Source organism: Temnothorax curvispinosus, unplaced genomic scaffold, assembly GCF_003070985.1.
Source record: "Temnothorax curvispinosus isolate PA1 unplaced genomic scaffold, ASM307098v1 QBEX01003272.1, whole genome shotgun sequence".
NCBI classification, from domain to species: domain Eukaryota; kingdom Metazoa; phylum Arthropoda; class Insecta; order Hymenoptera; family Formicidae; genus Temnothorax; species Temnothorax curvispinosus.
Window position 1 is genome coordinate 59,179 of NW_020213052.1, and position 16,832 is coordinate 76,010.

Below are 16,832 nucleotides of genomic sequence, written 5' to 3' on the forward strand. Positions count from 1 at the left end.
TTATTAATTTTTATATTAAATACTTTAGTAATTGAAAATATATATAATTCTCTTCCTCCTTCCCCTCCCTCCCTTCTCTCTCTCTTTATGATTTTTATTCTCATATAATTATGCTAAATAAAATATTGGTGCGTATTTATAATTCTTATCACAGCGAGGATTTGAAGAACACACGATTATGATGCTCTTCGGCCGCAAAAAGTTTTCCCCATCCACGATTGTTATCCTATAAAGATTGTATCGTAACTGACGGCATTACTTACTGTTTTTTAGATGGTGACAATAATTTGTCTATGCTGAGATGACAATGAAACGCTGAAGAGCTTTCCATTCATAAAAATGGATGAAGAGGGCCGTGCGCGAGGATGAGTGCTTGTAAAAGTTGAAGAGACAGACCTACACAACGAATAGCAAAAGCCTGCCTCGTCCATTGCGACCAGCTACATATCTCACGTTAAGGTATATTTACGCATATGCATTAAAATAATAGTGCACTATCATAAAGCGTATAAATTACTACCATTTTTATTTTATGCAGAGACATATGACTTTCTTTGAATAATAATAACGTCAACTTTTATTTTTATTGCTATTTTTTATCACAGCATGTTTATCGCTTTAAAAGATTTTCTTTTGAAAATGCAAAACATTTAAAGGTCATTTTTCAAGAAATGCTTTAAATGATATAACATTTTAAATTTTTGAAAAAGATATTGAAGCTTTGTGCAACCGAGGTTTCCTTTTCAGCTTAACAAGATCTTCAATTTACATTTATGCATATTCTACCATTTGAAATCATGTTTTCTTTCACAATTACACGTCTTTAACATCTTTTACTTGTTCTACTAACATCGTTTTCGTCGATTTTCATTTCCTTTCTAAGTTTATACCGCATTAACCGCGTACAACCTTGCCCCTCACCTATTTCTTACTTTGCTCGTCCTTTTGGGTTCGCGTGATTTCTCATTGCTAATGTACCTCGTGCTACGATGTGATTAAACAGTTGAATTCAATTCCTTTCATTCGCGCAGAACCCCCGCGATCATTGCTCGACAACTAAACGGTCAAGTGCTTCCCTGGCGAGATTAGTAGACTAATCAAGTTTTCTCATTGCCAAATAATAAGTTAGAAGAATAAAGAGTCTTTATGTAATATAGTTCGAAAAGCACAAAGTATCTTTATTGTTAGCGCTACAGCTTTATGTTAATTAATTTTATAGTACCAATATCGAAGAAACTTATAAAGACATTTAAAAAATGTCTCAATCTTAACAATTTTTGAGAGCACGCGTGCGCGTTGTGTGTGTGTGTGTGTGTGTAACGCGCGCGCATGCTTATGTATTTATTCGGACGACGGAGGGCCGGTTGATATAGGCAAAAACAGGACACGGGCTGAGATTTGTGAGGCCACGCAAAATGTAAAGCATGTGGGAAGCGTGGAAACGAATCGCTTACGGACTCTCAGAATGGAACAGGTTAAGCCATGTGACGTACTCTCTATAATGTTCCATGCCGCAACGCTCCGTATTGATCGGATGGCATCAGCTGTACGCTGGTAGCGTTTATACCAGCGTGGACGCCCGCCGGTCTGACTGCCACTGCCCACTCCACTGCTCACGATGTTCCCTTTTCTTTTCTCTTGTACAATGATGTCAATGTGTCACTGTTATAACGCTTCTAACCGACGCGGCGCAGGAATTTGTTCGATATGTATAGAGGGATGAAAATATTCTATCTATTTGTAAAATGTGCATTACCTTGCATTCTTTCTGTGGTTTTAAAATTATTGAATCAGAGTACATTACACTCTGAAATTAAAATTTGAAGAATTTCGGGTATATATCTAAATATTTCGGAATAAAATATGAAGCGTTTCATACACACTATTAATTTTTTAATGATTTTTGTCTTAAGATTTTGATCTTAATATTTTTATATGCAGAGCGACTAGCGAATCGAATTCTGTGGAAAAAATGTCCCTAAAAAATTATATAATTTTATTTGGAAAATATTAAATAAAATAATGTTAATATATTTCATAAAAATGAATTTTATAGAAATTGTATATACATCTTATTAATGCATTGTGTGCATGTCATATTTTTTCTAGATCTGTAACATTTTATATGAAATATTCTTTAATCCTTTCGGAAATAAAAAATCTTGAATATAAAAAGTAAAATTAAATTATGTTTACACTGGGGAAAGGTATTTAATAGTTTCACAGTTCTACATTAAAAATAGATTTTAACATTTGTCAAAATTAGTTAACAAATAGAAGATTTTCTTCGCCAGTGAATAAAATACAATAATGAATAAACCTTCTTGACTATATCTGGCAAATTATTTGTCAGATATAGTCGAGAAAGTTTATTCAAAATTGGTTGCTTCAGTAAAATTTGTAACTTGTTTTAATTAAAAAAAAAAAAAAAAAAAACTTTTTAAACTTTATTGATAATGCGTATATATATGTATATAAGATGATTTACATGAGCAGCAATATATAACAATCTCTATTATTTATTTATTTGACAATAATAATTATTATATGTCTCCTGAGCATTTATAGATTATTTATAGACATTATTTATAGACTATTACTCATATGTCTTCATCAATCTTTATTATTACTGTCATTTCGAATCTGACTACAATATTATAGATTAGATATTAAGTATTATCGACATGCGAGAGTCCGTATAAATTTTAATGCGTTGTAAGGTACAGTAAATCCGAATGGACGATATTACAGTTACACCCTTGACTGTACACTTGACTCTCTGAATAACGCCCCTTCATCGGTCGCTTCAATATTTAACAATTTCACACATATTCTTAAGTGTGTCACTTCAGTTTTGGGATGGCACGTACATACACAAGTACGATTATTACAGCATGGCACACGCACAATCGGCCGTTGGTTATAATTTTCTTATAGCCGCGTGCTCTAGACCGCGTTTTTTTTCGCTGTGTCAACATCTATAGCTGAATGATACCGAGTTGGTGGCTCTCTATCCTTTCCTACATTACAATCTTATTTATAATGAAAAATAGAAAAGTAGATTTTAATGTGGCAGAATTCGCTTTGGCTTAATCGAAGTGTTATTGATCTTTGTGACGATCTTATTTATATAAGTGCTTTCTTTATTATTTATATGTATATATTATAATTACAATGCATGAGTATATTTATGTATATGTATATATCATGTGTAATTTTTATATATAAATGAAGGAGCATAAAAAACTCTATTCTTGTCACATGAGAAAATATATGTAACTAGATTTTCATGTAATTTATATCTTGCAAAAGCGTCTTTATGATATTTACATATAAATCATGTATATGCATCATGTTTCGTGTAAACAGTATGGTTTAAATTCAAATACAGTTGTTACACAAACACTAACTTGAGAACGTGATAGTTGTGTATAACTGCATCGTGTAGCTCTAACAACATCATCAATATTGAAACACGAATTTCATTCCTAAATAGATTGGTACAGCAATCTCTTTAAGCTAAAGTTTTTCTAATACGAGAGAATCCACGAAGACTATATTATAATTAATTTAGCCCGTTGAAATAATCTACAAAACAATTTGTCTATCTACACAATCTACACAAAAATTATATTTTCAAATTTTAATTGATATATCTAAATTTAATAATATATTGTCTGTAGCATCACGTACATATTGAGTATAATATAGCTAAAAATGATATATATTAATTATTTTGCAACTTGTTAATACACTAATTTACCGCGTATGAAAAATATTCCAAGTATAAACTGAGATTGAAAGAAGTACGTTGAAAAGGCATTCTCAGGACAACATTAAATTATGACATGATATATTACACATTAATTTACCACAAATAAGCAGACCATTGTAAATTGAAATGCCAAGCAATTGCGCGCAAACATTATCTCATGTATATGTGAGAGAACGCAATTAAACGTTGCTCTCTGCTAACCGTAGTTAAATGCGAGTTCCGTTATTAATCACTGGTTAGGAAGAAGAGTTTTAATTAAACTGAAAATGCACAAAAATGTTTTTTAGGATTTTGAGATTAGAAGATATTTAATTTTGGTTTGTTATGAAGCAAATAAGTTGTTATCATTTTAAGATTAATTAAACATTAAAAATTAAATTTTGTCAACAAAGTTGCATTCGAAAACTGGTACTAGAGAACATTGGTATTATATCGCGATATTAATAATATTACAAACTAAAAGCATGCAGTTTTAATGAGACATTATGAGATGCCTAAAAAGCTAGCCTATTCTGAGAAAATTCTTTTAAGCAAACAGCGCGAAATAGTAATATATTGTACGGCCAAAAATAAAGATGGTATTATATTTTAGTTTTGGCCATAAGAGTTTTATCAAAAATTTTATTTTTGTGAAAAAAAAAGAGAAAGGAGGAAACATAAATTCAAATAAACTTCTATTATCAATTAAGATATCTTTTAATGTTAAGATACTATTTTTTCTGTTTCAGATGACATAGAATGGGTTGGGTGGCGCTAGGGCGGTGTGCGGGTGGTGGCGGCCGCCTCTCGTCCATCCTCTCGCTGTCTCTCACCTCCTTCGCGAGTTCCCTCATCTTCACCTCCCTTTGTATCCTCACACTTGCCTTTACTTTCGTCACCCTCGCTCGTGCCGAAGACATGTACGTATAGCACACAACTAAGATAATCGCCATATATACGAATTGTTTCTTAGCTTCTCGATCATCCTACTATCGCGATACGTTATTTTATGACCCGGAGAGGTTTGAGGAAGAAAACAATACGTGTATATTATGGGAGAGAGCGATGATGTGTCGAGAAGCTAAATCCAATTGTATTGTCGTAGAACATCCATGTTCCGCTCATTAGAGAGGAAGGAAGATAGTATAACTGGCAATGATTGACGGACGCCCGAATAAATTCCAGTTATCCGAAATTGCGGATAATAGGTATTTTCGTGAAAATAATCTTATTCTTGTATATGTATATACAATACAAATTTGAAGGAAATACAATATATCACTTTTACGATTCTTTTATCGTAAAAATCGTCCCATTTAATTTAGTGTAATATTAATTCAAACCCTTCAGTTGTGCGGCTAATAGTTATCGATCGGCTACGCGATACATAACATAATCGCATATTGTGTTGATGTGGTCCAAGTATACTTCCCCCTTCCTAGTCTAAAGCGCTTTTATAAATATCTATAACTGATTACTTGACAATCATGTTACTCTATTGTGCATTTTAGTCAAAGAGAGCGAGATGGAAATTACGATTTTGATAGGATTTCTCTGCATGTAGAAACATGTAATCATAGGATTTTATGGATCGAAAATAGAATTATCAGTATGTTTTTTTACTGACGTCATTAACTGGTGATAGAAAGGGAATCATGTATATCGATATCACGAATGTTTCGATTGTACTACTGCATTGAATGTATTAGCACAAGTAGACCGATGGTAAAGTTCTTTGGTAGCATCTTATACCCGTTATATCGTAATGTGGGTGAAATTAGATGCAGTTTTGTATAGTGCTTTAGAAAGCTGAATTTTTATTGAATTAGTAGATTTCTACATGTACATATGTTTCAAATGAATACAAATGAATACGTTGTATCTAGAAGAGTAAACTTTAACAACGTTAGCATCGATCACTTCAAGATGAATGATGCTTTTAATCCCGTGAGGTTGTCCCACACCTTCTTTAATGATTTTGAAACAACCAACAATATTAATTTTCGTAAAATATACTGCAATATATATTCTTTCTATTTCGCCGCGATCGAGCGAAACGATTTTTGAGGTATATCGAGACAGAGAAGATTATCTACTGGAAGTTTGCAGAAAAATTACCGTAAACTCGCCAGGTACTTACCGGGTATACCTACAATGCATTGTGTTGCAGCTTCGAGGAGGGAAAATCGGACAAGGAGATTCTGGACACCTTGCTGCTAGCGAACCGTTACGACAAGCGGCTTCTGCCGCCGGTCCAAGGTACACTGAGGCTCCCATCCCACTGCCAAAATCAAGGCAACTACACCCCTCACCTCTGTATCCAAATGACCCTCGACCATCCAGAGCACCTCGAACATCACCGGCACCGCTACCACCACACAGCACCACACAACCACAGCTCACTGCTCACCCCTCGTCGTAAGAGTACTTCTTGTAAATCGACGTATTCTTAAAAATATGACGTAAGGGAAGTGCGAAAAAGATTTAAAAATACGGAAATAAAAGAGGAAAAAAAGATAGGACGCGTGATAAAAATTGTAAGAGAGCAAGGCGCAATTCGAGCGAACAATTCATCACCTCCCTACTCCCATTCGAATTCCACGTTCGCGGAGGAAAAAGTTTTTCGATATTTAGATATGCTAGTCTCGGAACGATTCTCTCATCCATTTTAAGTTGATTCGAACTTAAAGAAAATTGAGCTCAAAATGCATCTTGATCTATACTAATGCAGACCTATAACATTGGAATATGTTTGAGTAAGATTGGAGGTACGTCAAATGGCATATTTATAATGTTCTGTAGGGTCGGAATGCTATTAACGACACATGGACATATCATAGACATGGTTGGTTACAGCCATGGCTGAGTAACAACCGCTTTTGCATATATGGAAATGGTGCACCTAGTTATTAACACCAGGACTGACACGTGCATTTAATGCTGCCATTACATTATACGAAGAGTCTAATAATAATCCGTCCATCCATCATAATATATCCTATATCATAATATAGACATTAATCAGACACTAATAATACTTCGATAATTAAGTGAGTTAATTATGATAGACCATTTGCAGTCATAAACAAATTAATTTTAGGTATTTATATATAGAACTATGTAGTCTATATTTAAATACAGTGATATGACAAAAATGCGTCTCTCGATATAATTCCGATAATTTTGGCGACTACTTCAACAGTAATCTTTAATTATATTTTTTGAAACAAAAAATAATTCCAAAATACTCTTAATTTCAAAATGTTTAGTTTATGAATTATTAACACTATCAGATCTGTGACAAAAATATGAAATTTTCGTATAGAAATATGCCTGTCATTAAAATTATACTGTAAATTAAATTTTTAATATCTGACTTAATCTTATCTAACACATTCCACTTTAATTTAATTTTTATTAATCATTGCTCAATTACGTTCATCATGTAATACCGAATTAATAATAATATTAAATTAACTATAACAAACAAATCTCGCAAATTCTGATTTTAATAAAATTTTGCCATGGTAAATGTATGACGTAAAAAAACTTCATAAATTATTATTAATGTTATTATAACCGTAACTTAATTTTTTTATGCACAGAAGAATAAGATAAACTAGTTGATGTAAAGAAAATGCATAATTTCCTTTCAAAAAAGATATATAATTTATACATACTGGAAATTGTATATTGTAATTTACAGACAATCAAGTCTAAATGTGACAAAAGTATCACAATATACAAGTGCATAAACCAAATTGTCGATTGGAAGAAAACCGAATATATCCAAGAAACAGGGAGCTGCAGCTATAAGATTGCATTATTCAGACTTCATCATGAAACGGCTTCATACATGTCATGCGATAACATAGATTACTGATTCTTTCGCGAGATGTCCTCAATCCGCTGAATTCTGTATGATACCAATAGAGTAATGTGTTATAATGACATCGTACATTTTTAAAGGCACTTCCAATAATAAAAAAGTTACAGACAAAATTATATCTATTTTATGAAATCTATAACTTACACAATAAAAGAAAAACAAAAATTTTTCTTCTTCATAAAAATTCCTGTTGTTGAATTTGTCTCTTGATGTGCTATAAAGAAAAAATTATACGATTTTACTTTAAATACTTGAAATGGCCTTTTTACGGAGAAAAAAAATTTCGCTATTTATCGTAAGTTACAGTTTTCAATCTCTCTTTTTTCTCAGATTATTTAAAGTTTCTAAAATTGCAAACGACATAACGAACACCCTATATTTCACTAATAATAAATACCTCGTTGTCCTCGTTAATACGCACAAAAATTGAATAAAGGAAAATTACACGACATTAATTTGTTTTATGATTGTGAAAAATCGGGCTTTTTAAGAAAAGATGGGATGTGGGCAAGGGTTGTTTGGTGTTATAAAAACATACACTGAAAAACTTACACAATTTCTCATCATTCTTCTAAGAACACTGTTTCCCATAAACAATATCACACGATTGTATCGACATATTAGTTAAATGTATCACGATATGTTAATTAAATAATAAACAGAAGAAATGGAGTAAAAATATATGTAACTTTTAGTTTAATGAGCTATAACTCTCTTCTTCGTTGAATAATTATCGGAAATGTAATCCGTATATAGATCGAGATCTAGTCATAAGCGAAAAACAATAAAACACAGAGGACATATATTGGATATGCTTAAGCAGTTTTTTTGAAGCCGTATATTGAAATGGAATAGACGAAGAATGCACACAAAGTGAGGATAAGACGACGTGCGCAAGGGCTATTGGGTGTTACAGATGCTGATTTCTGCTGCGGAATGAGATGGCCTGGTGACACTACCGGCTTGACAAACCAGTCGTCGATCTCCTCTATCGACTCCAAGAACCAGTACAAGAACCAGAACAATAACCACTACACGTCGCACCAAAACCTCCGCACTCACCTTCGCGGTCCGTCCTTTAACATTTATTTCTTGTTACTACACAATATCATCTGTAGAGAAGATTATCCAACGTTATCGTGATATTAATCCACTTAAATTAATCTGCTCGACTTATTCAGTATCGGCTCGATTTGTTCAATTTAACCACTTGTCGTACTACTTTGTAATAGAGATTAAAAGATTTACAATCTATTGTTAAACATATATATATATATATATATATATATACGAAGTATAACTTATTAGTTAGAAGTAACTATAAGAAATTAATTTTTTTAAGACAAAAGAATATTACTGCGTTAATATGTATTTTTCTGTTTGCATATTTATAAACAAATAAAATAATGTTTATAAATACATTCGTGAAAAGTGCAAATCATGCAAATCGAATTTGCTAACAATTGCATGCAATGTTAACAGTTTGAAAACTAGACCATTTAAGGAAAAAAATGATACTTCTAAAATAATATATTTTGTATTTTAATTTTTAAAATCACTTTTTAATTGTTAAATTTTAATTTAACTTTCTAATTTAATAGGGATTCTATAATCAATTTTGGTGAGATATAATTAAAAAGGTTGTCTGCTAATTAAAAATAATTAAAACATTTAAGTATGTGATCACTAACATTATCATTGATTAATAATTAAATTATTTATTGATAGTTGATACAATTGATCGAGTTAAGTACTGAATAGGACGTGTATCGATCTTCTGCGCGAAGGTTTACAAGCCGGTCAGGCAGTATATACACATGTCTTGATATAATATACAGTCGAATTTCCGTACTCTCTCTTGATATACAAAGATCAAACAACCTCTCTGTTTTTAATACTTCCGCTCAATTTCCAATTCAAATGCCAATAGCATATCCGCAAAAAGAAAATATTATTGCACAGACGATGTAATGGATATACATATATAGTTTGTTTTTTGTAGTTGAGCTCTTCTACGTTTTATCTTTTTTTTTCTTTCTAACATCTAATACGCATTTCCTTTTAAATGCAAAAAGTATATTCATAATGCAGCTACAAGTCATATTGCAAATGCAAATTAATTCATGCAAGCAAAAGAGCAAAGCAAAAGAAGATGTTAAGGATGCGGAAATTAAAAATGCGAAGAATACAGAGGCGATGAAGAATATGAATGTTAAACATATGGAGATTCGACTGTACATAAAAGATTATAATAATTCTATTAACAAATTACACACGTCACTATATTTTATTCTTTAAAAAAGATATTATAAATTACATTAACAAATTACACATATCACAATATTTTATTCTCATTAAGAGACGTATAATATGTAACATATATTTTTAATGTTTTATTGAATTATACTTGCAAGAGTACCACATAATGCGTTATCCCTTAATTTTATTAAATTTTTGTCAGTAGGTCAGGTCAGGTATAGAAAAAATATCGACATATATTTTGTCGTAGATACTTATTAGTTTAAAAGCTAAACGATAAAATTAGTTGAAACACACGTAAAATTCTAAATCTCAAATTCAAATTCCAGTAATGACATACTCTTTTCCATTTTGTTTTGCATTGTATTTCTTTATTTCGCTTATATAAAAAAATATATATCTTTCGTGTCATCTTCAATTAGAAAAACACAACAAATTGATTTTAAAGAAATTTATAAGCGAAGTAAAAATAATATGCAAAAGTTTGTCATTACTGGGATTTGAATCTATAACAATCTAATGTCTTTTAACCATGTGTTCCGGCCAATTTTGGTGTCTTAAGAGCAAACGGCAAAATATGTGTTGTTCTTTTCGATGCTCTACTTTCAAAAATTAGGTCAAATCAAAGGGTGACACATTATATAGTTCTCTTGTTAGGTGGTTTACGTTTAGAATATTTAATATTTATACTATCTACCATATTATTAAAAACGTCAGCATTTTTATGAACAAAAGCTATTTTAATACGATTAATTTGTATTAAAATGATTTTTATTATATAATAGAACGGAAAGTTGTATACGAATGTGTGAATGTTGAAGTATTAATGTTTAATTACTGCCAAATGCATTAACTGTATCGACAATCCGTTATACCGTCGATCTAAACTTTTACACACAATTTTAGCACTTTAATAATTTCATACACGTATATGTATACTTACATACATATATGCACAAAGAGAATTGGACAAAGCATTGATGGTAACATTGTTGAACGATCAAGGAATGATGATGTGAATGAACGAACTTGATGTTTAATTGTCCAACGTTCATTTAAGAAAAAGAGAGATGCAATCGTCGTTGGTACTAAGAGCTCGTATTTGTGGGACTGTGACTTGTGATGTGTATGTTTAGTTGTGGCAGCGGACTTTTCCCCTCACCTGCACAATCATCAAATCGTTTTTCATTCATTCGACATCTCCCAATTTCACTCCGATTTACCGATTTTTGTTAACCCTAGAATCCATGATACATTTTTTTGACCTTCTAATCCATGACTGGGGGCAATATCGACCCCACGCTTTATTTGATCGTAAAACCGGTCCTACAGAAATAAAGGGCCTTTAAACCTACATGAATTTCTTCGTTTTTTAATAACGAAGAGAATGGTATACGGTAAATTTAATTTTACTCAAGTTTAGTTAGTGAAAAATCCATTTAAAGACTGAAAAACGCAGAAAATCAGCAAAAACCTCTTTTTTTAAACAAAAATTTGTATCTTTTTTTGTAATCAACCGATTTTAAAATTTCAAACGGGGTTTTAAAGAGGACACATTAGACTATTAGAAAAAAATTGTCATCGCTATGTTCTGTTCAAAAAGTATATTTATTTGGGACTATAAAGATGAAGAAATTCGCAAAGTTGAAATACGGAAAAAGTCGATGAAAAAACCATAAAAAATTGTATTTTAAGTATTATTTCATTTTTATTTGATACAAAATAGTAAAAAATATGAAAAAAATGAAACATTATATCGCCCAGCCATTTTCTGCGAAATGTCAATCTTCTTAGGCAACGGGATTTTTACCGACTAAATTGTGTGATATTTCGTCTTAAATAATATTTATGACTATTTATGCTCAGATTACGTAATAATACATGATATATATTGATTCTAGCGAAAAAATAAAATTAGCTTACCGTGACGAAACTCAAACGGCAAGTCACGACTGGGGTCGATATCGACCCCACGCCCGCTTTACGACTGTGCTACTTCACTGCTAGCGAACAACTAACGCTGCGCCCGACATAACCCTACTTTTAGAAAGTTGAAATGAATTATGGTTCAGGTCCTGAGTCGATAATGTCACTCGCTAGCTCAGGAGCGTAGTTCAAAGTTCGCCTGGGGTCGAAATCGACCCCAGTCATGGATTCTAGGGTTAATCACAATGCTCTCAAATATTATTCACAATATTATTCGATTTCACACACCTTTTCTTACGGAGAAATCGATACACATCGGATTAATTTTCCTTCGCTTCCATATATGATAGAATTTTTCCAATAATGCCCGACTGAACTTTTTAGATACTCGCGTTGCATATTTATTAAGCGTATATTGGGTTTCGAATTAATTCTCTGTGAAAAATTTTCGTGATTTTGTAAACGGATCCGATTTTGTTTTTAATCACGAGACAAACATATATATATTTATTAATAAGAACCGGCATGAAATCGGATCCGATAAATAAACATTATTGCGATACAACATACCATCTGTTTCCATCAGTCACAAATGCCATAAATTAAATTCGATTATTACAACGCGATATAAGATAACTCGATTGTCAATCGCTGGTTTTACATTTCAATCAAGGTGGTTTGATTTTCATCCTCGATATATCGAATTATTAATGTTCTCATCATGATACATTCTTATGAAGAATTGAATGAACACCGGCGTGTTTACGAATCACTAACATGCATGCCGATATTGTTTCTTCTTTTTTTTTTTTTAAGTTTATTGCGCGCATTACGTGATTGATATAAACGTATAATATAAACATTGTTGTGAGATTATGAAAGAGTGAAAGATTGTGAAACTTTGAAAAATATCTCTTTAGTATACAGAAATATCACATTTATAAATTTAAAGATTCATCGGTTTTCCGTTTACAAAGGATAGTACTTAAATTTTAAAATAAGACCATCAGCACAAATTTTGGCGAGATCACATCCTATTTTCGGGGTGCAACTCCATTCTCTCTACTTTTTTCGCAGTAAACATATCGGTCTTAATTTGCTGTGTTTACACGTGATAACAGTCGGATCGCTGGTTGGAACTCTAGTCCTTCTTGATAGATTGAGACATTTATGTGGATGTTGTATCCAGGGACAGATGTATCCAAAGACAAATGTATAGTCTCCAAACAGAGTACGCGCTGTTTTATAGTAGAATGACCCCCATTTCTCTTACCTAAAATACATTGTCTAGTTTTCCACCATCGAGGAATGGAACATGTTTGTCTAGTATCACATTATTTGTCATGTAACAACGTAGTATCAAAGTAAATGTTATATGAGTTTTATGACATTCTTGGTAGTGGTAGATTTACATATACACGTATTTTCTAGCAAGATATAATGTTCGCAATTTGTTTTCATAGGTGATGGCAATGACTAATGATTAGATGGTATTTTTTGCAATACATATTGCGCAACTTTGTGCACTCGTTGCGAGGTTTTGAGTAAATGCGTTTGAAATCTAGAAAAACTTAATATATCCTGAAAAAGACAAAGTAAGAAAGAAAAAGAGGGAGAGGGGGGAGAGAGAGTGTATGTGTGTGTGTGAGAAAGAGAGAGAAAGGAAGAGAGAAAGGTACAATAATCATTTTAGGACAAAGTTCGTAAGCCAATCCAAGTCCTAATCACGACCTCAGCTTCTTTCCAAATAAATAGCAGCATGTGCACAGCATGGCTCGAAGAAAGCTTTCAGCGTATTCCTTAACAGCATCTCAGCTTATGTTGATTTATATAACAAATACAGACATACATGCACATAGAGAAATCTAATATATCTTTATAGAAGATTGCACTCTACATACTTAAAATTGTATAGAAATCGCACTAGACGATTTCCATGCAATGAGAAAAATTTTGCACCGATCGATCTATGATTTGCAACACTAGCATTCTCTTTGGTACAATGTTTTTAATACGGGAACTACAAATTATTCTAAATGATTTTCTCCTGTGTATAAAAAATACGAAGCCTGTTAAATACATGCAGCAGACTATTTATACAAGTAATGGAATAATTTACTAAACACAGAATCCTCGCCCTTATAGCACGAGTCGATTGTAAGATATCGCTGTATGTTTGCCGTAATGCCCGGTCGTGTTTCCTTTTGTTTATTAAAGGCATTGAAGAATCTGTTGTTGTTGTAGCCTTACAAAAATACCTCTTATATTAATTTAGAAAAATGGGTGTTAACAACTTTGCAACGTGATCGATCGGACGATCTGGAATGTAGCAGGTAAAATTAAACTTAATTCGTTGTTTCAGGAACATTGACCGTAAACGTGAGCGTATTGCTGTTGAGCTTAGCTTCTCCTGACGAGTCCAGTCTGGTAATATAATTATGTATTTTCCCTTTATATCTTAATAGAAAAAATAATACAACGCTTAACTACTATGATATTAAAGAGATAAGAATTAAAGAATAGTCGTAAATCAGAAATACGGAATTCAACTTTTTTGGTAAATTTAATTATATGTGTATTTGTGAAAATGTATTTTATACTTACATGAGAAATCTGTAATTAGGAAGTAAAAGTCTGCGAACTAACTGCGACAATTCCATGATTTCTCTCTTCATGCATCATAATAAAATCATACATTAAAATGTAATCAAGATTATGTGAGCTACGATCGTTTTTCTGCTTTCACAGAAATACGAGGTGGAATTCTTACTGCAGCAACAGTGGTACGATCCACGACTGCGTTATAGCAACAAATCCAAATATGAGTTTTTAAATGCGATTCACCATTACAACGATATCTGGTTGCCGGATACGTATTTCATAATGCATGGAGATTTCAAAGATCCCATCATCCCTGTTCACTTCGCCCTGCGGATATACCGCAACGGCACCGTCAACTATCTTATGCGGTACATAAAACATCGATATAATCTGACCTTTTATGCGCAAGCTAAATGTTCTTAAAATATGAAATGTTCGAAAAGATTATCATTCTACTTTTTTACAAAGAAATTAGTAAGATTATGGCGAAAGTTTTAAGGAACATCTTTATGGACTTTCTTGAATAACTTGAATCAATATTGGACACATTTTTAATTTCCTTTTCTTCATTAGCTGAAAACTCTCTTCGCAAATAAATCGTTATCATTTTACAGGCGTCATCTTATCCTATCCTGCCAGGGTAGACTTAATATCTTCCCTTTTGACGACCCATTGTGTTCATTCGCAATCGAGAGCAGTGAGTAATTAAAATAGCTCTCGGATATCTGAATATCTGAATGATATAAAAGAATAATTACGTTGTCTTAAACACGCATTTTTTGTTCAAGGTAATATCATCTCCATTTTTATTTTTCAGTATCGTATGAGCAGACAGCGATTACGTATGTGTGGAAAAATGATGAGGGTACGTTACGAACAAGCCCAAGCCTGACGGCACTGAATGCGTATCTCATTAAAAATCAGACAATCACGTGTCCGATCAAAGTGAGCTGGCGAGGTGAGCAAGACAATCGGTTGTATATATTTTTTAAGTCCATTTAGAGAAAAAGAATGAGATGTACGCATCTCAAACAATTCCTTTCAGGAATTACAAAAAAAATATTAAACGCACTCTGCAACATTTTTTTATGTTTTTATGTTATCTATATATTATTAAAATTTTATTTTTGTTATATTATTTTCTACTTCTTTAATTTATTACTTACTTTACAATTTTTATATGAAAATATTTATAAAAGTTTTTATATAAAAATGTTCGTAATATAATTAAAATATATGTATATAATATATAATATTGGTCATGTATTCCTCGCGCGTTAAAATATTACCAAATACGAATAAACTTCTTTTCTGCATCATTCCATTGCAAGAACAATAAATGCAACGTTGCACTTGGTAACCAGATCGATGCATCTTGTTAGCCGCTGTACCTTTTGAATATTTATTCCATCCGGAATAAAACTCAGCGTCGTCTCTATTACTGATGCTTTTTCCTCGAATCGATAAAACTGATGGTCGTAACCGAAAAACTAAATTTTTAGAAAGGTCCATTTATCTTCTCTCCAGGTCTATAAATTACAGAAATAGTGATCTCTTATTGTGTAAGTTATCGTGCAATCATTCAAATATAATAATTTCAATCAATCTTTTGACAGAAAACTGAATTAAAGTTAAATTTTAATTTTACTTTTATTGTCGATTTTTGTTATCTAATTTAGTTACACTTTTTTTTAATGATTAATATATTATGATATTTGGCAAAATTTATCTTTAATAAAAAATTAAAAAAGAAGGTAAGTTTGCATGTATGAAAATTATATAATAGCATAATCCATGTTGTCTTTTCATATCAGTTTAAGGAATGTGACACGCTTAATTTTTTAATATTTTGAGCGAGATTAAAGCGCAGCTGGTGTAAATATCGCGCTTATATTTCTTTACTTTTTCTTAATTAATTAAAAAAGTATTTTGTGGAGATACAGTTTTGTTCCAATATAAAATCTTTCTTTCTTATCCTAAAGTAATCGTACATTCTCTTATTTCAAATTGGAGTAATTACATATTAAGTATATATATACATATTTATATAAAATTTACACAGCATGTATGCAAATTATATGTGGTGTTAAATGTTAAATTAATATTCTTTATTGCTTTTATTTTGGAAAGATACACCATGAATTAATTTTTAGATAATACATCTATATTTAATACCTTTCTTGGAAATGTTATATCTTTTTATATATGTACATTTCTTTATAAAATTTGTTTCTTTCTCTTTTTCTTTTTGCTGAGAGTACGAATTAAAAAATTGAAAATTAACATATTACGCACAAAATGATGTACCAGCACATATATATTGTACAGTATACACATATATTACACATGTATACTATACATGTTATGTATATAAAATTCTATACATATTATAATTATGTATAG

The 16,832-nt window shown here is 31.6% G+C and overlaps 1 protein-coding gene across 14 annotated transcripts in view; it reads left to right on the forward strand.

Annotated features, from left to right (window-relative positions):
- The first annotated feature begins 278 nt into the window (after positions 1-278).
- The window catches only part of LOC112452347 (glutamate-gated chloride channel), a 33,735-nt gene continuing 17,181 nt past the window's right edge, over positions 279-16,832 (forward strand). For 6 of the 14 annotated variants that reach the window (XM_025012486.1, XM_025012487.1, XM_025012488.1 and 3 more), the window contains exons 1-8: positions 279-459; positions 4,504-4,674; positions 5,925-6,172; positions 8,560-8,712; positions 14,191-14,255; positions 14,577-14,797; positions 15,044-15,126; positions 15,247-15,387. In XM_025012486.1, coding sequence (XP_024868254.1) covers positions 4,514-4,674; positions 5,925-6,172; positions 8,560-8,712; positions 14,191-14,255; positions 14,577-14,797; positions 15,044-15,126; positions 15,247-15,387 — 1,072 coding nt within the window. In that variant the 5' untranslated portion in view covers positions 279-459; positions 4,504-4,513. The remainder of the gene's footprint in view (positions 460-4,503; positions 4,675-5,924; positions 6,173-8,559; positions 8,713-14,190; positions 14,256-14,576; positions 14,798-15,043; positions 15,127-15,246; positions 15,388-16,832) is intronic. The other 8 variants (XM_025012492.1, XM_025012499.1, XM_025012500.1 and 5 more) reach the window with 3 other exon arrangements.